General features: G+C 47.2%; 1 protein-coding gene across 1 annotated transcript in view; it reads left to right on the top strand.

Annotated features, from left to right (window-relative positions):
• Nucleotides 1-24,169, top strand: part of PPFIA1 (PPFI scaffold protein A1) — an 85,878-nt gene extending 61,709 nt beyond the window's left edge. Inside the window, exons 18-28 of the mRNA XM_028118235.2 lie at nt 317-489; nt 673-766; nt 6,543-6,624; nt 6,731-6,931; nt 14,515-14,690; nt 14,775-14,872; nt 16,843-17,018; nt 17,666-17,734; nt 18,959-19,124; nt 21,544-21,614; nt 22,824-24,169. Coding sequence (XP_027974036.1) covers nt 317-489; nt 673-766; nt 6,543-6,624; nt 6,731-6,931; nt 14,515-14,690; nt 14,775-14,872; nt 16,843-17,018; nt 17,666-17,734; nt 18,959-19,124; nt 21,544-21,602 — 1,294 coding nt within the window. The 3' untranslated portion in view covers nt 21,603-21,614; nt 22,824-24,169. The remainder of the gene's footprint in view (nt 1-316; nt 490-672; nt 767-6,542; nt 6,625-6,730; nt 6,932-14,514; nt 14,691-14,774; nt 14,873-16,842; nt 17,019-17,665; nt 17,735-18,958; nt 19,125-21,543; nt 21,615-22,823) is intronic.

Below are 24,169 nucleotides of genomic sequence, written 5' to 3'. Positions count from 1 at the left end.
GGCCTGCTCGGGGAGGAGCACAGCGCTCCCAAGGGGCAGCAGGGCCAGCGTCTGTAGGAGTGCCTTCCCAAGCTCTTGGCCCCTTTGGCTTGGCGCCGCAGCCTCCCTGAAAAAGAGACAGTGTCAGCCTCCTGGGGACAGCCCTCCCGGGGAGTGTTGATAGGAGCTTGTGCTTCTCACGTACTCTGTGAAGGCAAGACCTCAGGTTTGGCTGTGAAGTGTCAAGGAATATTAAAAACGCCGAGCATTCTAGGTCGCATGTGTGGGATGGTGTGCTGTGCTGAGCACTTGTTCAAGATCCTTTCCTGTCCCCAAGCTCCACAGGCTCACAGGATGGCCCCGTGAGCAACCCCAGCAGCAGCAACAGTAGCCAGGACTCGCTGCACAAAGCCCCCAAGAAGAAGGGCATCAAGTCCTCGATTGGCCGGTTGTTTGGCAAGAAAGAGAAAGGCCGTCCCGGCCACGCTGGCAAGGAGCCCACGGGACCAGGTTGGTGGCGCAGGCGTGCCCACTGTGGCGTGCGCGGGCACTTCCGTGTGCTGGCTGCCCGGGCAGAGGCGCCCTCGGAACTGCTCGCGCTCTGCCTGTGGACGCGCGTCCCCCTGACGGGAAGAGCCCGCACAGGGCCATGTCCGTTCCTCTCGGTACTTCAGTCCCTCTGCTTCCCCACAGCTGCTGCTTCAGAGACAGAAAACTCCTCTCAGGATGCCCTGGGACTCAGCAAATTGGGAGGACAGGCTGAAAAAAATCGTAAACTTCAAAAAAAGTAAGCATTTTTTATCTGTCATCTCACTGAGCGGCTGTCAGTTGCACCTGATTTTTAACTAACGGTTATTTATTAAATGTACCATCCAGCTGAGTGTAGTGTCCAAAAAGATGCACCTGAGGCCTTTATTAAACAGTACTTCCTGGAGGTGGTAGAGCACTTACGAAGTTTCGGAAGGACTCAAACCTGGGTTCCCCGCCCACCTTGGGAGTTGTCTTAGCACGTGTCGTGGTCTGCGCTCGGGCTCGGCCTTGCAGCACTTGACTCTGAATCCTGGCTCTGGCCCCGGCCCATCTTGGGGTTCTGGGCGCTTCCGCTTTCTCCTCCGTACGTGGGAGCGAGGGGGGCGCTTGACCTCCCTTGCTCTCGGGAGCGTGAGATACACGTGTGTGTCTTTGTAAATATACACAGGATAAACTAACCGTACGTCCGATTGTACGTAGGACTACAGCCTGTGAAGGCTCGGTGACCAGCATGCAGAATTTGCTGTTCATGCCAGTCACCTGTCAGGAAATCCTCACTGTGTTGTCCTTCTTTCCTTCCCCAGGGGAGTCTGAATTTTTATCCTAAATAGATTCTCAGTTTTGTAGTCTACTTTTACACGTCAGTTCTAAATTGTCTTGACTCTGGAAACGAGTGATAACAGTGGGGACAGTTTCCTGCCGAGGATCTCTGGTGTTGTGATGCCTCGGGATAGGGCTGCGAAGGCACAGTGCTGACGCGTTTCTCTGGGACTTTCTGATCCAGAGCAGGTTGTGTGTTGGCTCACCATGTCCCAAACCAGAGTTAAGTGGATGAACTGGGTAAGCTGGGACCATATCTCAGTGATCTGACAACTGATGCTCTTCAACAGAGGAAGGCGGTGTGTAGTGTAGCAGGGAGGCGCAGGGCGTGAGCCCGGGAAGGAGGATGGGGCCGATGGCAAGGGGCAGGACGTGGCAGGCTCTGAGATGAACCTGACAACGGGAAAGGCATCTGGCTGCCCTCGGGTGCCCTGAGAGCCAGCACTGGTCTGGAGCCTGGGGCCGCATGTCCCGCCTGAGCCCACGGGACCCTCTTCTGCTAGAGGCTGGCTCCCCTTTCGCCCCTGGAGTTGCCAGCTGGTTTCTCTTTGGTGAAATGTGCCTCATTTTAGTTTTTTTTTCAGAAGTCATAAAAATGATCTTGACTGACATACCGTGGATTCTGTTTCAGGTGAAATGCTATTATTTCTGTTGTTGCTCACAGTACTCTAGGAATACTCAGTCTTTTGGTTCTCTGGGAATGGAAATTTGTAGAAACCGCTTAACAGTGGTCTAATCTGAATGTTGCTATCTTTGAACTGTATAAAAATGTTTTAAAATATCTTGGGGAGTTGCCATTTGGCTGTGTGAAATTTAATATTGAAACTAGGCCTTTTGCTCCTGGAACCATGCTAGGAAAATTCTGTCCCTTAGATTTTGCTGATGTGTTTTATTTCACATCTTATACTTTCTGTAATGAAAACGGTAAGATTTGGGGCAGTGCCCTCTGGCTCTCACACCCCACTGCTCCCAGAAATGTGTATTTCACATGGGAGCATAAATTGGCCAAACGTTTCCTCTGTTTCCTGCATTTATTTTGTCACTGTCAGGAGGTATGCTAAAGTACTTGGCCATATGAGGACAGCCTTTATTAAGTTATTTGCCCCAGCATGTGATTAAATTTCACACTGCGTGTGCGTGCTCGTGTGTGTGTGTGTGTGTGTGTGTGTGTGTGTGTGTAGGTTTTTCTGGAGCTGAGATGTTCAAATTGATGGATTTGGTTCTGTGTTACCATAGCTATGACTGAGTATCTACGGGTGGGTCATACCCCATACTCTGCTGTCATGCATGGCAAGTTGTAGAATGTACAGTTGACACTTGAACAACACAGGTTTGAATTGTGCAGGTCCACTTATATGCAGACTTTTTTTTTTATAAATAAAGTATAGCACTGTAGATATATTTTCTTTATGATTTTTAATAACCTTTTTTTAGCTTAATTTATTAAAGAATGCAGCCTATAATACATGTAACATATAAAATGTGTGTTAACTGTTTGTTATTGGTAACAGTTCTGGTCAGCAGTAGGCTATGAGTAGTTAAGTTTTTAGGGAGTCAGAAGTTATTCTCGGGTTTTCGAGAGCTATGCTCTGCGTGGCTGGCAGAACCGTGGTGGGGGGGTGGGTAGGGCCCTGTACGCCTGCATCCGAGGTGCCGGTCTCAGAAAGATGAGGCACGGGGCGCCTAGGTGGCTCAGTCGTTAAGTGTCTGCCTTCGGCTCAGGTCACGATCTCAGGGTCCTGGGATCGAGCCCCGCATCGGGCTCTCTGCCCAGCAGGAAGCGTGCTTCTCTCTCTCTCCCACTCCCCCTGCTTGTGTTCCCTCTCTCGCTGTGTCTCTCTCTGTCAAATAAATAAATAAAATCTTTAAAACAAACAAAAAGATGAGGCCCGAGGCCTGTTGTCATACTGTATTTGATGAGCAAAGGCTCACGTGCTTCTTGTTAGGAAAGGCGACTTTACTGTCGTATTTATGTCCTAACTAAAAACACGTGTCATCTGTCCTAGGTTATGTGATTTCTCACATACATATGCCTGTTCACCATAGACTTGAGCAGATTTCTAAATGTCTTTCTCCTGCAACTCTCATTATAAGGCCGGGCATTCCGCATCAGTTTAATGTTAGAACAGGTGTTTGGAAAATCAGGTGTGTGGGTCTAGAGGGAAATTAGGTCGCAGCTAAGTCACCCCGCAGCACCCGTGGGGTGGCTGAGCCAGGCCTCTGCCCGTGCTCGACTGCCTCCCCTATCAGTGCACGGCGCAGAACACTGGACACCAGCGGGACCCAGGTGGTAACACTGGCACCCCTGTGGCAGGTGCAGGGCTCCTCCGTCTTCCTCCGCAGAGGGGGCGGTCCCTCCGGCTGGGCTCCCGGGCCATACACCGAGGAGGACACAGCCACAGTGGGGAGCGCGGCATCCGAAAGCGGAGGAAGGACGTAAATGACAGCAGAAGCCAGACGAGTCTTCTCGCCCCTCCAGGAGACTGGCTCGTAACCTAGGTTCTTCAGCACCGAGTTAGGGGCAGAGAAGCGCTGGACATTTCAGAGCCCCACGACCTCACGTGTTGTGTTTGAGGCTCTGGAGCTCGTGGCAGAAGAATTTTGTTTTCTGGGAAATTGACCTGGACAAGAATCCCTCATTTCCTTCCAGTAAACTGTTACCTATCATGCTTATTTTTGTAGTTGTAGTAAAGAAGGAGAAAACCGGTTGGTTCTGTCGCTCATTAGAGTGACCCTCTGGGTACACAGGCAAGTTTGTAAGTTTACACAGCCACTTAATTTATACCAGCCACAAATGAAGGAAGTTGGCTGTGTGCGGTAGGCTGTTCCCAGTGGCCAGAGAAAGAAACACAGTCGCTAGATCTGGCGGGGAAGGGGTGTGCCTGTGACAAGTGACAGGACGGCAGTGGAGCTGGCCCTGGAGTCCTGGGTGTGCCCTCCCCTCCCCGCGACGTCGGCGCGGCGTCCAGGGGCTCTGCGTCATCCACTCTCACGTAGGAGGCCTGCTTCATGTGGGGGGAGCAGTCACCCCTGCAAGAAGGAAGGGGTGCCAGTGTTACCACCTGGGTCCCGTTGGTGTTCAGTCTTCTGCGCCGTGCACTGATAGGGGAGGCAGTCGAGCACGGGCAGAGGCCTGGCTCAGCCACCCCACAGGGGCCCCGCCTTCCTGCTGGCTCCTGCATCCCTTTGCTGCATGGTCCTGTCTCCACTGCCTCATCTCAGTCTCAGCGGGACCACGGGCCTGAGCTCAAAGCGCATCCATATTAGAAAAGGCTTTTGATGCACAAATGGCCATTGCCAGGAGGAAGGTGCTGGTAAAGTCAGAATCATGTGCACCAACCTCCAGGTCATGGGATTTGTGGACTGTTTTTAACCCTATAGTCCTTGTTTACAACAAATAACTATTTCTGATTTTTTTTTTTTTTTTTATGTAGGCTCCATGTCCAGTGTGGGTCTTGAACTCACAACCCTGAGATCAAGGGTCGTATGCTCTATTGACTGAGCCAGCCAGGTGCTCCTGAATAACTATTTCATTTTAAAAGACAACATGTGGCAGAGTGCCCTGGGTTCGGTCACTGCTCAGTGGATTTTGAGAGTGCAGGGCCTCTGAAAGGCCTTCTGGCCTAGGGCAGAGCCCCTCCTTGGCTGGGCCACACTGTTTAGGACTTAGCACCTGACCACGCTTCCGCAGCTCAGGCCTTTTCCCAGCCCATTGGCCAAGGAAATACTAGTATTGATCGTAGGGCTCACTTGGCTTAAGTAAGTGTTCACGTAAAATATAGCCACCATCTTTGAGAATTTGTCCTTAGGACACGGAAGTCAGCATTTAATTGAGCACGTTGATGACTTATTCCACCCAGAGAGGCCCCTCCTCTGACCTCTTCCGTGCAGTGTTCGGGCCACGGAGCAGGATGCCCACAGCCCGGGGGCCTCCGTTTCTTGGTTTATGAATAGCTTTGCTTATTTTAATGAGAAAAGTTTGCCTTTCCCCCACCCCCCAAGCTATTAAGATTTGTTGCCTTCTGGGGCACCTGGCTGGCTCAGTGGTGGAGCATGTGACTCTCAATCTCAGGGTGGTGCGTTCGAGCCCAATGTTGGACACAGAGCTTACTTTAAAGAAAGAAAAAAAAAGAGTTGTTGCATTCTCTGATGTAATCATTCCTGCATAATTACAATATCTGTTACTCCAAGGAAACCCAAGGTTGATTAAAGGAACACTTACTTGAAATTTTATGTGAAACATTTTGAGCTTTAATTTTACGTAGATTTCACAGTCTCAGGAAAAGTCTAATAATATTTAAATATATCAAAGAGCCTATGTATATCTTTAGAAATAACAGATTCACTGGACTGCGGAAATTATTAAAGAGAAATAACACTAAAAGTGACCTAGGGATTGAAAAATGCCTCAGGATGCCCCGGCACATAGGGTATACCGCCCCCAGTCCAACCCCACCTTCTCTGGGAGACTTTTCATTTTTAGGAAGAATTAGTGTCTTTCAGAAAGCCTTGTAAGGACACAACACAAAAAAGTAAGATAAGATTCATAAAGATTGTTGTGTTGCCCCTTACATAACTTCGTTATCAGTAGACGATCCTTTTTAAAGATGCTAATAAGGTAAAGTCATGGTTTGGGGGTTTTAGAGCCAAGCCTACAGAATATTTCTGGTGCTTCCTGCTTGCCGCCCTGTGGGTGTTGGCTCCTGATGATATCTGAGTCTCACGGTCTGCCCTGTGTGCGCTGATATGCATGGTTGGGATTTAAATTTCCTGGGTATAAAGCCTGGGGATGAAACCACAGGATGACCCAGCATCTTAGCTTACAAGTACCTGATGAGCCTAAATAGCACTGTAGACTGGAAGCACCCAGCACCCGGCCATGACTTACTGGCCACATCAGACCGTTCCTGGTGCGAAACTCTGTGATGTTGTCCATGTGGACCCCTTGAGGCCCTCACAGAGGCTTCTTGGCTCTCCTGGCTGCAGCTTCCTCTCCTACCCAGTTTTCCTCATTATTCAGATAGTCCCTTGACTCTCCTTCCTTGGACATGAAGACTGCTGGGATTGTTAATGTTGGCAATGAGTCTTTAATTCTGCCAGGAGATGACTCGAGGATACTTTTAGAAATGTGTAAAGAGAATAGCTCTGTTCAGCTCGTTTTATATATGCATGCACTGGTGGGTCTTTCATGCTGAATCTCTTGTTGTTTGTAGGCATGAATTGCTCGAGGAAGCCCGGAGACAAGGTTTGCCTTTTGCACAGTGGGATGGACCGACCGTTGTTGTTTGGCTAGAGGTATATCTTTCTTTTCCTCTGGGGTGGAGTATGTTCCATATGTGAGTGTGTTCATCCATCCGTACGCTGTGCATAACCTTCTGGCCTTAACGCTTCTTGTCTCCAGCTATGGGTTGGGATGCCTGCCTGGTACGTGGCCGCTTGCCGAGCCAATGTGAAAAGTGGGGCCATCATGTCGGCCCTGTCGGACACGGAGATCCAGCGTGAGATCGGCATCAGCAACCCTCTGCACAGGCTGAAGCTGAGGCTGGCGATTCAGGAAATCATGTCCCTGACAAGTCCGTCAGCCCCTCCTACTTCGAGAACGGTGCGTGTTTGCAGAAAGAGTGTACCTGCTGTTTCTGTTGCTTCTCCAGTTCTTACAAACATACCAGTGTTCCAACTTAAAGGTTTAGCATTCAGAAACATGACAACTTTTAATTGGTGACAGTTGGGGGGTTCACAGATCCTTTCCTGAACGTAACCGCTTGGCTGCAGTGTGGCTCTGTGATATAGAAATACGAGTTTTTAAAAGCATAGAAAAGTAACTATCTCTAATTTAATATGAATTGACCAAAAGTGAAGGGGAGAAAGCTTCGATTCCCCACTTGCACTGTGCCCAGTGTTTTACTGAGGGACGTGTTGGGCCCTTTCCGGGAGCCAGAGGCCCTGGGGGCTCTGAGCTGGAAGCAGCCCGTGAGTTTGCAGGCGCACCCCAAGACTTGTCTGTGCTCGCGAGGTTCTGCTCCATGTGGGAGGACCGCGACCGCCCTTACGGGGGGCCCCCTCATGGAGTGGGCGGCCCTACCCTAATGAAAACCTGGATGGTTCCCGGGAGACAAGACAGGCCAAGCCCTGGTCTGTAGAGTGCGGGTTCTTTACGTTGGCTTAGTCCCCGCTCTGCTCTTGGTTTGCTCTGAGGGAAAACCCGATGGAGAGACAGAAGAGCCTCACAGATGTACTGCTCCGAGCGGCAGGTTAGGGCCCGAGTCGGGGCTTGCGGCCCCCCCACACAGAAAGGGGCTGCTGGCTGGCTTGTTTCACTTTGTTTCTGGGGGGAGGGGTCGGAATGAACCGTCTGCGCTCTTACCTGCGGCCCAGGGAGCTCTGTGCTGGGAACGTTCTGTCACAGCATCTGACCGGGTCCCTGTGGCCCAGTTTTTTCCAGTTAGAGTGGCCTTTCTAGAAATGAAGGTGTAGGGTGGTTTTCCCAAAGTCTTTACGAACTGTCCGGTGAAGGCTGCTGCTCACGGATGGAGCCAGCGCACAGGCACGGCGAGCTGCCCCAAGCAGGGGACCGCACTGTGAGACGGGGCGCGCCCATTCCCGGAGGGGCCCGGCGGCTGGCACGGCGCTTTGCTGGGTCTCGGGTCCGCTGTGGCGCTTCAGTGGGGCCGGGATTTTGGCTCCTTGAAGTCACTGGCCATTGTGTTGGACGACGCCCTCAGCCCTGTGCCCTGCCTCTTGGGTTTCCCCAGACAAGGTTGTCCCGTCTGCGTGGCCCAGTCACCTCAGAGCACCTCCTGGGGACCGTTCGTTGTCCCACAGTCCAAAACTAGACCTGGGGACTGTGCTCTTTGTTGTGCTCTGTTCGGGTAAGACTGTAAATGTATTGAATAAGATTTAGTTGAGAATCATTCACAATTTTCAGAAGTACAAAATATGTTGTTTTTATATTTTGCATACCTCAGGTGGGAAGCATGGCAAATGAAGTGCTAGGAATTATGGGCTGTTCTTGGGTTACTGACAACACAGTATTAGTATGGTGTGGTTATTCTTTATGAAGGGGGTGAGCTTGTTTTAATGTTCTGTCATTTTCCATACGGGCATCTAAAATGAAAAGGTGAGAAGAATGGCCTTTGCCTCCACCTGCTCCTTTTATGTGCCTGAGGCTTACGTATCTGCCACCTTTCCTCTTTGTCACTGCTTCCCTTGCCCTGGATGTGGTTGATCACTGGGGTCACCCTAGACCACAGGAAATGTCTGGTTAACGCACGAAGAGATGGAAACGCTCACAGCCACGCCACAAACGGTCAGTCACAGCCCCGAGCTTGCCCTCCCCCAGTGCTCCCCACCTAAGAACGGCACGATTCTTGGCTTTTCCTTGGGAAGCAAAAATGTCATTTCACATTAAATTGTTCCGATAAGTATTTCCATTAGGTATTAGTTAAACGTGTGAAATGGAATTCTATTTTAGATTTTTTTTTCAGGAGCTTAAAATTGGTAGACTCGCTCTATTTAGAATAGATTTAATTCCTGTCTCCTTTAAGGAGAGACATCAGTTTGGCGGTCAGTCTTCATGTTCTGGCCCTAGTTTTCTCCTTATATGGACGTGCTTGCCATGGGAAATTGGCTCTTTGCATGAGGAACTGGAATCTTTGGTTTTGCATGAGTTTTGCATGATGCTTTGATTTTTTTTTTTTTTAACTTTTTCACTCAAGTCACTCTGCACCTTCCCTACAATGTTAATTTGCTTGCATCACTAAGCTCACCAATACTAACAGTTATGTTCTCTTGCATTCCTAACCTCGTAACACCAGGAGGATGAGGAGGGAAGCTGGGCTCAGGTTGGAGACTCTCTATAATATACTCTTCACTATGTGTACCGCAGCAAAAGAGCTGGAGTATGAAAGCTTGTAATTGACTTTTCTTGACATTTTGAACATCTTAATTTGTGCAGAATATTGTTGATGACTTAAAGCGTTAGTCAGAGCGAAGCATAGGATTAAAGAGTACGTCTCATGGACAATTTTGAACCTTTCTCATGTGGCACCGTGGTGGTGAACTCTGCGTGACAGAGATTACTTCGTTTAGCCACACGGCTGTCATACAGTGTGCCATGGCTTTGGCAGCTCCTGGGGTACATACCCAGCATGAGAGTTGGCACGGGGACTGTCCCTGCCTGTCTGTGTATCAGGGTGTTACTAAGTGGTGTCCTGCTGCTGTGTTGGTCAAGAGGCTTTCTTACTTGTGGGATTCTCAGAAATCAAGCCTCTCCTTGCAAAACGTACACTTGAATTTTCAGCTTCCTGGTTCTTCAGCTCACAAAAAGCTCTGTCACGACTGTTTTGCAGCCTTTATTTGAGACAGCTTGATGAAAAGCAGTGGTTCCCTATGTGTGATTCTAGCCCCATTGCTGCCTGACTCGCTGTTCTGTTTTAGTGCCAGATCGGAGGCTGCAAGGGCGCGGCCAGGAGGTTCTTCCCGAGGCTCTTACTAATGGCATCATGTTCAAGGATCTCAAAAGGATCATGGTATATCTGAAGAAAATCAAACTAATCTTAAATCTGAATTTTTCTCATTTCCAGTTGATGGTTGAAACAGCTGTTTTCCTCTATTTGTACTCCTAAAATCAAACCGATGTTATCGCTTTTTTTTTAAAAGCAAAAGAGGAGAGTGCTTCTAATATTCCGTGAACTCCCTCTCCAGCCCTATGATTTAGGCACTCTGTGCCACTACTCCAGATAAATATCCTCATTAATCATTTAGCCCGCTCAGATATCCCTTTACAGAGCCAATAATGACCATCAGTGAATTAAAAAGGGTGCATTTCATGACTGCTTAAACATCGGTGTTTTACATTAAGAAGGAGAGCTTTGGCAGCACCTCGGTATGAGATTCCCTATATCAGGGCGTGACTTGTAAGGTAAATCAGCTGAACGTTTGCTCTTTGCAGTGGAAACATAAACAAGGATGAGCCATGCCAATGACACCAGAAATTAGCCAGCATCGGCCTTCAGCGTAAGCAAGGACTGTTTCTGCTCCATCCCTCTTCTAGATGGGAGGAGAACGAAGAGGTGTCCTGGGTACAACTGCCACCTGCTACCAAGGGCAGAAGTCGGACAGTGTGCCTTCCACGTGCTATTACAGAGTCACCAGCTCTAAAGCCAAGGGCGAGTTTGAGATGCCCTTGGGCATTCAGGGCAAGAAAACATCAGGGTGTGGTCAAGTCGTCGATGCATTCACTTAGCAAGTAGCATCGGTGTGCTGTCTGTGCACACCAAGCTGCCTGCTATTGACACCTGCCATCATCCCTCCCATTTTACAGAGGTTACAAAGCAGAATTATATTTGTGATCATGTCAGTGCTGGAAACAATAGAGCCTGTGCAGTGGCAGTTTCTTGCAGCCCAGGTGTTCTCTGACCAAGAGAGATCCCTGTCATGTGCTTTTTCAGAAGGCTGTGACAGTAGCCCAGGAGGTGTGGGTCTCCTGGCTTTGAGCCTGGTTCCCCCAGGAGCTCACGTTATGGACCACTTAAGAAGTGGGACTAGAGTATGTAATGAGTAAACAACATTAAGGAGGGCTCTGCTCCCATGGAATTGTCTGTTTAGAAATTTCTTTGCATTTTGTGTCCAATTAAGAATACATAAACAGAGGCAAAAAGCAGTGATGGATATTCACACTCTTAAGTGTCAGGTCTGTGATATTGAGAGTGAGGTTTGAAAGAATGAAAAACATGACATTGTGACAATTTTCCAAGAATGTTTGCTGCTTTTCTCACTCATGGTTATTTAGAGAAAGTAGTGAAACTTTTTTTCTATCGAATTTGAACGTTCTTGTTGAAATTTGACTAGTTTCTTCTAGCTTGTTTGGTGTAAATAATAGAGTAGAGGCTGTATTTTCAAGCCAGAACATTGTGGTAGTTGAGAGTTAACTATTTCCAAGGATTCTGCAAGGCAACTACAGAATTCCTGTGACTGTAACTTAGCCTTCTTGGACTGAAGAACATCCAGTACCTTTGTTTGGATGTGTATACATGTACTTATAATGTGTTGATTTCTTTTTCATGGCACAAATCTTGCACATATTCTATTAGATTTATCCCGAAGGGTTTCATCGGTTTTGATGACATCATAAATGGTATTTTTCAAATCTCCATTTCCAGCTCATTTCTAGTATTTAGAAATACAGTTCACTTTTCTTTATTGATCTTATATCCTGCAACTTTGTTAAACTCACTTTAGTTCAGATAGCTGCTCTGTGTTTGTTTTCTAATACTGATAATCAAGTCATCTACAAATAAAGACAGTTTTATTTCTTTTCCAACTCACGCTTTTGATTTCTCTTTCTTGCCTTATCACCGTGGCTGAGAGTTCTAGTACAGTGTTGAATGAAAGTGGTGGGAGCAGACATCCTTAACTTTGTTCCTGAGTGTAGGGAAAATGCATACAGTCTTTTACCACTAAGTGTGCTGTCAGATCTGCATTTTTTGTAGAAGCCCTTTATCAGGTTGAGGCCGATGTTGTCTGTGCCTAGGTTGCTAAGATTTCAATGAATGAGTAATGATTTGGTCACACACCTTTCTCACATCTCTGGTTTTTCGTTTTAGTCCTTTGATACAGTGAATTTCTGATTTTTTTTTTTTTTATTATGTTAGTCACCATACAGTACGTCATTAGTTTTTGATGTCGTGTTACATGATTCATTGTTTTCGTGTAACACCCAGTGCTCCAAGCAATACGTGCCCTCCTTAATACCCATCACTGGGCTAACCCATCCCCCACCCCCCTCCCCTCTAAAACCCTGTTTTTTTCTCAGAGTCCATAGTCTCTCATGGTTCGTCTCCCCCTCCAGTTTCCCACCCTTCATTTTCCCTTCCTTCTCCTAATGTCCTCCCTGCTATTCCTGATGTTCCACAAATAAGTGAAACCATATGATAATTGACTGTCTGTGCTTGACTGATTTCACTTAGCATCATGTCCTCCAGTCCCATCCATGTTGATGTAAAAGTTGGGTATTCATCCTTTCTGATGGCTGAGTCATGTTCCATTGGACATTATATATATGGACCACATCTTCTTTACCCATTCATCTGTTGAAGGGCATCTCGACTCTTTCCACAGTTTGGCTATTGTGCACATTCAAATATTGACCCAACTTATGTTCCTGGGATAAACCCCACTTGTCATAATACCTTATTCTTTTAATTTATTACTAATTTGATTTGCTAATACTTCGTTAAGGAAAATTTGCTTCTGTGTCTAAGAGGGATATTTATTGGTCTGTAGTTTTCTTGAAATGTGTCCAATTTTGGTGTCAGGACAATGCTGCTCTTGTAGAATGAGTTAGATATTCCTTCTTCTTCACTTTTTTGTAATAGTTTGTGTAGAATTGGTAATTTTTTCATAAATGTTTGGTAGAGTTCACCAGTGAAGGCATTTAAAGTAGAGATTGAGTGTATGTGCACCATGTGTGCTTATGCTTGTGTGGTTTATAGCTACAAATTCAAGTTTAGGTACGGGTTACCTGTTTCTTACTGAGTGGCTCTCATAGATTATGTCTTTCATGAAATTTGCCCATTTTATCCAGGTTGCTTACAGCTGTCCACAGTTTTCCCATATTACCCTTTCAGTGCCTGTAGGGTCTGTACTGATGCCCCCTCTTTAATTCTTGATGTTGGTGATTTAACTTTGTTCTTTCTGGGTAGGGGCCTGTCAATTTCAGTGATGTTTATGAAGGTCCAGGTTTTACTTTCCTCATTTTATTTTCTATCATTTTTCTAGTTTCTGTTTCACTGATTTCTGCTTGCTGTGGATTTCATTTGTTCTTTTTCAAGTTTTTAAAGGTAGAACCTTACTTTATTGATTTATGACCTTACTTCACTTATAAGTACTTAATACTGTAAATTTCCCTCAAGACACTGCTCAAGCCTTGTCCCACAATTTATGATTGCGTGTACACTTTTTTTTTTTAAGATTTTGTTTTTAATTGATCTTTACATGCAATGTGTGGGGCTTGATCTCACAACCCCGAGATCGAGTCGCATGCTCCACTGACTGAGCCAACCAGGTGTCCCTTGCATGTTCAGTTTCATTTAGTTCAAAATATTTTCCCATTTCCCTTGTGATTTCTTCTTTTGACACATGGGTTATTTGGAAGTATGCTAATTCCAAATATTTGGGAGTTTTCTAGATGTCTTTTTTTTAAGATTTTATTTCTTTATTTGAGAGAGAGTGAGAGATAGAGAGATGAGAGGGAAGAGGGTCAGAGGGAGAAGCAGACTCCCCGCTGAGCAGGGAGCCCGATGTGGGACTCGATCCTGGGACTCCAGGATCATGACCTGAGCCGAAGGCAGTTGCTTAACCAACTGAGCCACCCAGGCGCCCCCTAGATGTCTTTTTTATGGATTTCTAATTTAATTTTCTTGAGGTCAGAGGAGATATATTTGGTATGATTTTAGTCTCTTTGAATACATGGAGCTTTGTCTGTTTTGGAGAATATTCCGTGTGCGCTGCTTTTGGGTGGAGCGCTCTCTCACATCCATTGGGTTAGTTGAGGCTGCTGCTTCCGGGCTTCTCCATCTATGTGAGCCAGTCGTTTGGCTCAGGTGCTCAGTCCGTTACCAAACAATGTGGGGGGGGGGTGGGAGGTCTCCTGACCGTCTCTCCTCTCAGTCTTACCGTGTTCATCTCCTTTCAATTTGTGTTTTAATTCACTTTTTTAAACCTGATTTTGAAATTAACATGTTTTATTAAGGAAATACAGAAAACAAAATGTTAAAAATAAAATGAAAGCCAGCCAGAGATATTTTTACTGAGTAGACTTGGATTGATCCTTCAAACTTGTTCATGAGCCGTGATCGTTCTTTGTGGTTGTATCATTATACATGAAAACTAGCTCAGAGAGACAATGTGTAACCAGTTTTGTTGTGCTTTGGTAAATGTGTTAAATTCATTAGCACAAGTCATAGACTCTTCGTGGTATAATTCCCTTTGTAGAAAATGTTACTAACAATTTAAGAGTAAATAGGAGATCAAATTATTTTGAAATTATAAAGAACAATGTTATTAGTTTAGCCTTTGAGAATAGGTAACAGATTGAAAGATCCAGTTTAAAAATTATTTAAATGACCCTTGTGACCTCTTCCATGGCTTTTCTTCTGAACTGATGTGCTTAATTATTGCAACCAGACCCTCGCCTATGGGGACATGAACCACGAGTGGATTGGCAATGAGTGGCTGCCCAGCCTGGGCCTGGCGCAGTACCGCAGCTACTTCATGGAGTGCCTGGTGGACGCACGCATGCTGGACCACCTGACCAAGAAGGACCTGCGCGGGCAGCTGAAGATGGTCGACAGTTTCCACAGGTGCGTCCCACAGGATGGTCCTGACCAATTAGCTCAGGGAGTTTGCACTGTTGCCACGGCTAACTTTTTTTTTTTTTGTAATAGAAACAGTTTCCAGTGTGGAATTATGTGCCTGCGGAGGTTAAATTATGACCGAAAAGAACTGGAGAGAAAAAGAGAAGAAAGCCAGAATGAAATAAAAGGCTAGTACATTATGTGTAATGGATGCAGCATATTTCTGCTTCCCACGGTGCTAACAGTTCAATGACTGCCTATTAAAAAATAAAACTGGAAGGAAAAAAAATTAAAAATAAGTTTAAAAATAGCTGGCTCCGTTGGTGGAGCTTGTGACTCTTGATCTCAGGGTCGTAGGTTCAAGCCCCACATTGGGTGTAGAGATTACTTAAAAACAAAATTTTAAAAAGAAATTAAAAATAAATAAAATAAAAAAATCAGGAAAGGCTTTAAGTGGAGAAAACTCGTCTGGCATCATTACAGAGGAGGGAGGGATGAACTGTGTGCCTCTAAGACCCTCCCCTGTGCCCATTTCCTTGTGCTTACGTCAGTCTGTAAGGTCGGGGTCTCAAGGTAAGCATTTTTCCGGTGACCTCAGACATTTCATCTCGTGACGACACATGTCCTCTTTTGTTCAGAAATGCTGCTACACACCGCTAGATAGCAACAGAGCAGAGGTGAACAGGCCCCCACTGTGTGCTGCTTGGTGGAAGTCTGGAAAATATTGCTCTATCCTTGAGGGACCCGGAATAGAACAGTGTGGTTCTGCTCCCATGGCTGAGGGCGCAATGCAGGGTTAACATGGCATTTGGGCCCTAAAGACGGGGTGGGAGCCTCTTCTTGGGGTCAGGGGGCTGGCAGAAATATTTCAGGTAGAAAATAGGCGGGGGGTTTAAGGGGACAAGGGTGCTCAGCCAGGAGGCAGCAGATGCTCTTCTCTGCTGGGGAGCCACCCACCCAGGACACCTCTAAGTGAGCAGGTGTAGTAGTTTGCTTTGAAATAAGATGTTAACGATTAAGCTCCAAGTAAAATCTCCCCAAATTTTCAGTATAAAGAAATCACTAAGAATGGTAATAGCAGATGAGACCTCTTGACCAACTCTAAGCATATAGGTTAATTTATGTAATCCTTACGACCACAGTCCTGTAAGTGCTGTTTTTCATCTCTTGTCTTTACTAAGACAGAAATTAAAGATAAAAATATGGTTGGGGAGATGGCCCATTTGAAGGATACTCTAGCCATGATTGAGTTAGTGTGAATCACAAGAAAAACCATAAGCTACATTTGTAATATATGTTCTATACACACATAATGTAATACATTTAACATATAAATATAGTAATGATCTCTAAATATTTTATGGCTCTGTATGTGTGTGTGTGTGTATCTGTCCTTTTATCTAGAAAAGGAGGTGGGAAATGAGATACGCAAATCTGTTCCATTTGTTTTGTATTTCCATCTTAAATCTTTTCAGAGTTGACAAAAGCTGTCTTTGAAAGTAACTGGTGATCATCTGGATGTATTTTTACAGGGTGGCTATTTTTAGATCTCTACTAGAGCAAATTTAATAATTTATTATTTGGCATAAATACTAGATCTCCCCCCCCACCCAAGTCTCTAATACGCTGGAGAATATCTTCCAATTTCTCTGTTTTTAAAATGCGATAACAAAAAGTCTTTGAGATTGTGAGGGGTTTGCGTTGAATCACAAGGTGCCCGGCTCCAGGGCCAATGCCTCTGATGGGAGGAGAGTATTTCAGAAGTCCTGAAGTCTCTAGGCAGCGCACATTCGTACCTGGTTGGGCATTCAGGTTCTTGGTGTGTCCTTTTGGTTTCCGAAGCCTGGGCCCCCATCGCTTTCTATTCTCTAGAAACTCGGTGTGTGTAATAACTTCCTTGCTCCAGGGCTCACTCGAAGGCTGAGTTCCAATAGGACGGTCTCCACTGGACAAGCCAAGGGCCAGGACGGCGGTGTGCAGGTGCAGCAGAGGCCGTCTGCCCACCTGGCAGTGCCCCCGGGGCCCACGCAGCTCGCGTCTTGTGTCAGGAACTGGAGGCTCGGGGCCTGCGGGTGGATCTTTATCCTGTGTTACGGGGCGAACGCGGTGAAACGAGCTTTCTGCAGCCCCTTTGAGCATTGTTTTCACTCATCTGCAGATGTGCTAGTTTGGAGCAATGATCGAGTGATTCGCTGGATCCTATCGATCGGCCTTAAAGAATACGCCAAAAATCTCATCGAGAGTGGCGTTCACGGCGCGCTGATGGCCTTGGATGAGACCTTCGATGCCAACGCCCTGGCGCTCCTGCTGCAGATCCCGACACAGAACACGCAGGTGATGCCGGCCACGCCCGCACCCTGCCCTCCCGCCAGCACTGCGCTCCGCATTTGAGTGGAGGCAGAGAGAGCGTAACCAAACCCCCAGCCAGCCAGTCCTGTCTCCCCCTGCCTCATCCCTGATGCGGCGGCTCAAAGCCCACAGTGCTTGTTAGCTCCTCCTCATGTCTGCCTGTCCTTCCATGTCCTGGAGTAAACCACCTGCACGACACCTGCGTCCACGCCGGGTGCCTGTAGAGTGGCAGAGGAGAGAGAGATGCTCTTACTAAAGTGTGCTGCACGGAGGTCTCAGGAATTCTGTTTCTCATTTCCCTGTGTCCTTCTTTTTGATTCATGGGCTCATTGGAGAATCAGGAATGTTTTTATTCTTCTACAGAACATTGTATATCTTTTGCCAGTACCCTCAACCTCCCTACCAGCAGCGGCCTCCAGGGCACACTTGTTACATAATGTCCCAGGAGCTCACGGATCGCACCTCCCAAAGCCCGCGAATGCATTCCCCATTAAAACCCCTGACTTAAAGTACCCTGTGATGTTCACAGCGTTCATCCTTTGAGTTGTTTGTTTAAGTCTTGGTTTAAAAATAACTGATATGCTAACATCCTTAGCGTATCACTAAGGGGGGTTGTTTTGTTATGATTTCAGGCTCGTGCTGTCTTGGAAAGAGAGTTTAACAACCTTTTGGTCATGGGGACTGACCGAAGGTTTGATGAAGTAAGTTTTCAGCCTAAAGATTTTTAAATTTGCATTAAATGTTATATTTGGGGTCACCCCAAATATTGTTATATTTGGGGGCACCAGCCTGGCTCAGTTTGGTAGAGTGTGCGACTCTTGATCTCAGGGTTGTGGGTTTGGGCCCCACATTGGGTATAGAGATTACCTAAAAGTAAAATCTTTAAAAATAAATGAAGAAAGAAAGTAAATTAATACATATTTGTAGGAGCCATGTAGTCTGGATAACTCTTCCAAATGTGGAGATAATTTTACTTTACAAGTTAAGCTTTGCTCTTAATTTATTAACAAATGAGCTATTAAGAAAGCAATATTTTCACGACGATGGGGAGGTTTTTTGTTTTTTTTTTTAATTTCTGCTATTTAGCTTTTGCTATCCTTCGGAAATGTTTTTCGCATCATAAAGCTTTGGTTGCAGCCGAGGCATAGAGTCTGTAAGTTGTGTTTTGGGACAGCTGGATACCTCAGCCCCATCCAGGGCCCCTTGTGCTCTGGCAGAATGTTTCAGAAGTTTATTTAAAAACACAGGACCCATTCATTTCTCCTCATTCGAAACCATGATTCATGTCCTCTCGCACCGCGACGTGTTACTGTCTCCGTCGCCATGCGAGCATTTGAGGGTGGCAGGAACAGGACACCTGCCGGGCACTGCTGGCCTGTCCCAGCCTGAAGACTGTTTTGAAGACAAAAATGCAGTATCTTACATAGCAAGAAGCTGATTTCTGCGGGATAAGAAGCGACACATGGTGGCAGAGAGAGCACACCCAGGTGGCCCAGGACTGTCCCGATTTGTGCCCGGCTGGGGTCCCAGCATGAGGGTGGCCCTGCCTCCTTTTACTCCCAGAAGTTCCCAGTCTGGGCAGGAAGTCTGATGGTTATCAAAAATGGGGTCAGAGGGGCACCTGGGGGGCTCAGTCGGTGAAGCGTCTGCCTTCAGCTTAGGTCATGATCCTGGGGTCCTGGGATCGAGCCCCAAGTCAGGCTCTCTGTTCAGCGAGAAGCCTGCTTTTCCCTCTCCCTCTGCCTGCCACTCCCCCTGCTTGTGCTTTCTCTGTCAAATAAATAAAAAAAATCAAAAAAGAATGGGGTTAGATACATGTGAACAAAAATGCAGGGACAAGGACATTTTAAAGGGCTGGTAACTTTCCTGTGTATTTTGTCCTGTATTTTAAAGTCAGTCTTGTTTTCTGTCCTTTAATTTACCAGGACGATGATAAAAGCTTTAGGAGGGCACCTTCTTGGAGAAAAAAGTTTAGACCAAAGGACGTTCGTGGCTTAGCTGCTGGGTCAGCAGAGACTCTCCCTGCAAACTTCCGGGTCACTTCCTCTCTGTCCTCACCCTCTATGCAGCCAAAGAAGATGCAGCTGGACGGTACGTGATGCACCGTGCTCCCCCGCCCACCTGTCGGCAGCACGAGCAGCTTTTTGGCTGGAACGTTAATAGTGGTCAGGACGGCCTCTTTAATCCGTAACAAGTGTGTGGGAGCTGTTGCATGCCCAGGTTTACATGCTGTAAAATTAATCCTAACATCTGTGTAGAAAAGTTTTACAACGATACAGATATTTTAAGTTCTTATCTGGTTGAATATTAGTATATTCTTCCAACTAATAAAGCTAAGCAGCATGTGCGTCCTCAGAGCGTTGGACCGGCATCCACACTTGCAGAGACGTGTTCGTGTGGCCTCAAGGGCTCTGCCCTCAGAGAGCAGCACAGGGGCTTTCAGACCACGTCCCTTACCCCTAGGACTTTTCTCCACGCTGGAGGAGTGACTGAGTCCATGGTAATCGGCACAGTTCCCACCTTCGTCCTTGCTCTCGCTTGTCCGTGTCGTTATACGTTATAAGGGGACGGGGACACGGAAGAAGGGGAGCCTGGCTGTCCTCAGAGTGTGGCTGGTCTTGTTGAGCACACCGGCTGTAGAGTCACTGTGTCAGATTGGGGTGCAGTTATCCCTGGACGGTCCCTCTGCTTCGAGACCACCGCTAGTGAAGAGTTGGCCGTGGTCTGCGGAGGGACCTCTCCGCTCTGACCGTGTCCCACTTAGTGACAGGATGGAGGGTCAGACCACCTGGGCTGGAATCTGGCTCTGCCATGCAGAAGGCGCATGACCTTGAGCACTGTGCCTCAGTGTCCCCATCTGTAGAGTGGTTGTCGCACGGGTGTCTTCCTCACTGATTGCTTGTGGCGGTGAGTCCTTCGCGGGAAGCTGTTGGCAAGTGTCTGGCGCATCCTGAGTGCTGTGTGTGTTGGCCGCGGGGGCCCTGCCGTCGTAGGCCTGTGACGGGCGGCCGCGCGCTCGCTCTCGGCGGACGTGGATGGATAGGCTATAGGGAAGGACGTGGTTGTAGAAGTTGTACGGTGTGGTTTTTACCATTTTCCTGCCTTAGCTCTGCCTGAACCTAGGGTTGTGAGTTCTGCTCTCGCTGCCCGCATACAAACCAGAGAAAAGTAATTCCTATAAAGCCTTTGCTGAGCTTTGAGTGAAAGCAGCTTATTGGGCAGCGTTTTTTTTTTTTTAAGATTTTTTATTTATTTGAGAGAGAGAATGAGATAGAGAGCATGAGGGGGGGAGAGGGTCAGAGGGAGAAGCAGGGAGCCCGATGCGGGACTCGATCCCGGAACCCCAGGATCATGACCTGAGCCGGAGGCAGTCACTTAACCAACTGAGCCACCCAGGTGCCCTTGGGCAGCGTTTTTATTTAAAAAGCCATCTCTTCGCCAGACTTCAATATTATGCTTAACGAGGGAAAAACTCAACTTTTAAAAAAAAAAATGGCATTTTTCTTCAAGAAGCCTGTAGGTAATTTTTATAGATTTTAGTTGTAACTTAGTCTTAGACTTCTTGGGCAGTCGGCCTGCTGTCCTGGTCTCAGCTGCTGTCAGCTTCGTTTCACAAGTCACCTTTTCCTTATTATAAATGTTAACAGCGACATTTGGATTACGGTTCGGGTAAATGAAACATAACCCTGGAAAAAGGCATAGGGAGCGTAGCCCGTGGAAGGTGAGCTCTTACCCACGTTGCTAACGGAGGCGGAGGCGGAAACCCGGCCCAGCGGGTGTTCTGGCGTGTCCGGGGGCAGCCACAGGCCTCCTGGCCCGGGGCCACGGCTGCCATCGTCAGCAGCCCCAGCTCTCTCCACGTGCTCTCTGGACCCAGGGCAGGGTACCGGCAGCCTGTGGGGAGACAGGGCTTGTAGTTGGGAGCAGCCCACAGCTGCTACAGAGTTGGAAAAACCTAGTGAGCCCCGCGGACGGTTTCTTGATAGAACAAAAGCATCTGTGGTGCGCGCCGTTTCCGGCTGGAAGGGAGGCTGGGCCTGGGCTTCCTTGGCTCAGTCATCGTCCCGCACCTGCTGCCGGGAGGGTAAGGCCGTCCTTCTCAGACAGAGGGGGCAGCGGGACAGGCACCCGACTCCCTTTAGCGGGCTGATAATGCTCACATTGCTGCTGGGCTGCAAAAAAGTCCAGAAAAGCCTGTAAGTCTGGAGGCTTTCAGGAGAAACAGTCACCATGTTCATAGTTGTTACAATGCAGATGTGTGTGGCAGAATTGCTTTCCTGTCACCTGCTGCCCCACGGACCCCCGGGCTGCTCGGGGGATGGGGACAAGCCCACTCGGTGACTCGGTTCCCCTCCTCGGGCGCCTCCGGTCCCGCTCGGAAGCCCCCGGGAGCCCCTCCGTGGGTGCTGCTGTGGGCGTGAGTGTGCGTGTGTGCTTGTGCGGCCGTGCGGCGCTCTGAGACTAACTGCATGCTGTGTTTGCACGCCTCCCGTCGTGGTCGTCGGAGCAGGTGGCGTGTCAGGACCTCAGAGGCTGGATTCTGCCACAGTCAGGACTTACTCCTGCTGACGCCTCCTGTAGGTGAGTAGCTGGGAGAGCCGGCCCCGTGAGCTCAGGAAGCTGACCAGACGCACGCGCACAAGCCCTCGGCGCCCATGGAGGGGACTTTGGTGTTCTGGATGCTCACGCTTAACCTAGAGAGGCTAGTGTGTCCTTGATTCTTAAGGGAAGAAATGTATTTCCATTCTTTCCTTAAACACAAAGATGCTGGCTCCCACATCTGCTGCTGTCTTCGGGGTGGTGGGGGGAGGCAGGAGAGCACAAGAGAGCATCACCCGGCTCTTAGCTGACTGTCCCCAGCAGGTCACAGCCTCTCGGGCCTCAGCGTCTGCGTGCGCCTGGTGGGGCGCCCGGGCCACTGCTGCTGGCCGGCCTGCTTTTACAGATGCGGTCTTGAATGAATCAGGCCCCAAAGTATTGTTTCATGAGACTGTAACCACCGTGTGACACTGATAGCCTTTCAATTGGGAGATTGGGGTTTTTTCCAAGATACTTATTTGCGGGAGAGCGAGAGCGTGTGCACAGGAATGCGTGAACGGTGGGGGAGGGGCAGAGAGTGAGACTCTCAAGCTGACCCTGCGCTGAGCCTGGAGCCCGATGCCGAGCTCGATCCCACGACCCTGAGATCACAACCTGAGCCAAAACCAGGAGTCAGATGCTCCACCGAGTGTGCCACCCAGACACCCTTAAGGGGTTGGTCTAAAAAAAAAACCCAAAACAAAAACCAAGTGCATTACCACGAGAGGGGCTGAGTTTGTGAAATTTCGGGTGCAGGCCCGCGAGCCTGGCCCTCTTCTCCCTGCTCCGAGGGCCCTGGGGGAGCTCTGTTTGCTCTCACTGTTTTCCTGTCTCAGCCAGAATATGTGATTGTTGGGGGCTCCCTGCGGGCTCGGTCGGTGGAACAGGCGGCTCTGATCTCAGGCTCCTGAGTTCGAGCCCCACGTTGGCTGTAGAGATTACTTAAAAATAAAATCTTAAAAAAAAAAAAAGAATACTTGTTTTTTCCTTCCTTTTTAAAAATTGGTTACTTTTGGACACAGGCCAAAATGAAGTCAGTCAAAGGCCAAAATGAAGTCAATCATTGATAAGCAAAATGTTTGATGTTTTCTCTGACTTCTCAGAGGGGCTAAAGCGCAGGGCGGGAGGGGAGGTGTGCTGGGGCCTGCCCGGGCCCGGAAGTCACCGTTAGGTGACTTAAGACTGATTGTTTTGTTTGTTTTTCTTTTCCAGTTTACCCGCACTACTTCTACAGATGATCGTGCACCACTTTGAATCCCACAAAGACTACATTTTAAAATTCAACGGAATCTTTAATCTGTTAATACTTGTTATATGGACCCTGAGATATTTTATTACAGAGTTTTTAATTAGCGAAAAATTCATGAATACTATAGAGAAAATATTTTAGAATTTAATGTTTCTTATATTTATGTAAACTTATGACTTCATTTATATAGTTACTTACTTTTTCATGTATATCCAGGCTATAAATATCCTTTCAAATCAATTCGTGTTCTTATATCTAATTTAGTCTTTCAAATGAATGTACTGTAATGCTTGTATGTATAAATCCTATGAACAAATATAGGGCTTTTGTAAATTGTGCATTTATTGTAATTATCATTACTTAATTTGTTATTAATAAACCCTGACCGAGAGAAGGATTCTACCGCATTTGTAAAATCATCATGACACAGCGTGTGTTATCAAACAAAACCTAGCTCTACAACAATCATTTTGAAATCAGCAGACTTCATTTCAAGCAATTGTTGTTGTATTTTAATGACTGACCTTAACTATACTTTTTCTAGCAAGAAATGCTTTATACCATAGCCTGAACAGATTAAAAATATCTGGTGTTAAATATCAGCTTCTGAAAATTTGGACTGGAAAGACTATGAAAATCTCTTAGGACTGGTGAACTCTTTATAGGCTTGTCCTGGTGGGCTCCGGCAGCCTGTGTTTAGCGACTGGCTGAAGCCGCGAGCTGAGGACCCTGAGAGCCTGGGGACGGGGGGGCCCTGGACGGGGGGCCTGGGTGCCCTCCTGGTGCGGAGCTCGCTGGCGAGAACTCTTAGAGGACCAATCAGGAAGCACTGCGCCCCCCTCCCCCCCCCGGAAATAATGTAGTGCAATTCTAACAAAGGCCTTACTGTTCTTATGGAAATCATCTTTTTACATTTGTTTGTAAACATGTTTAAAGAATGGACCTAGTCGTACATTTTTAGATTTTGATGAGATAGCCGTTTGGGATTGTATAAGTAGCAAATGTAACTCTTACTTTCTACTTGGCATATTAAAAAGCCAGCAAGAAATGTGTTCACATCATGGTGCATTATTTATTATGCAGCTGATACATAGATAGAAACGGCATGTCCTTACATTTGGTTTCTGCTTTTAATTTACTTGTACAATTCACTGTTACCGTCCTGTTTTTCTATTAATCTTTTGTGAACTTCCTGATTATGTAACAAAGTATGTACAGTCTACTTTTGAACTGTTTTTATCACAGTATTATTTATTGCTGTCTTTCAATACAGTCCTGAAGCATTTTCCACTGCCAATAAAGGATACTG

This window comes from Eumetopias jubatus, unplaced genomic scaffold, assembly GCF_037043125.1.
Source record: "Eumetopias jubatus isolate StellerSeaLion01/CBP00866 unplaced genomic scaffold, mEumJub1_p1.0 scaffold_13, whole genome shotgun sequence".
Classification (NCBI taxonomy): domain Eukaryota; kingdom Metazoa; phylum Chordata; class Mammalia; order Carnivora; family Otariidae; genus Eumetopias; species Eumetopias jubatus.
The sequence above is the reverse complement of the archived record's forward strand: the minus strand, read 5'-3'. Positions and strand labels throughout refer to the sequence as shown.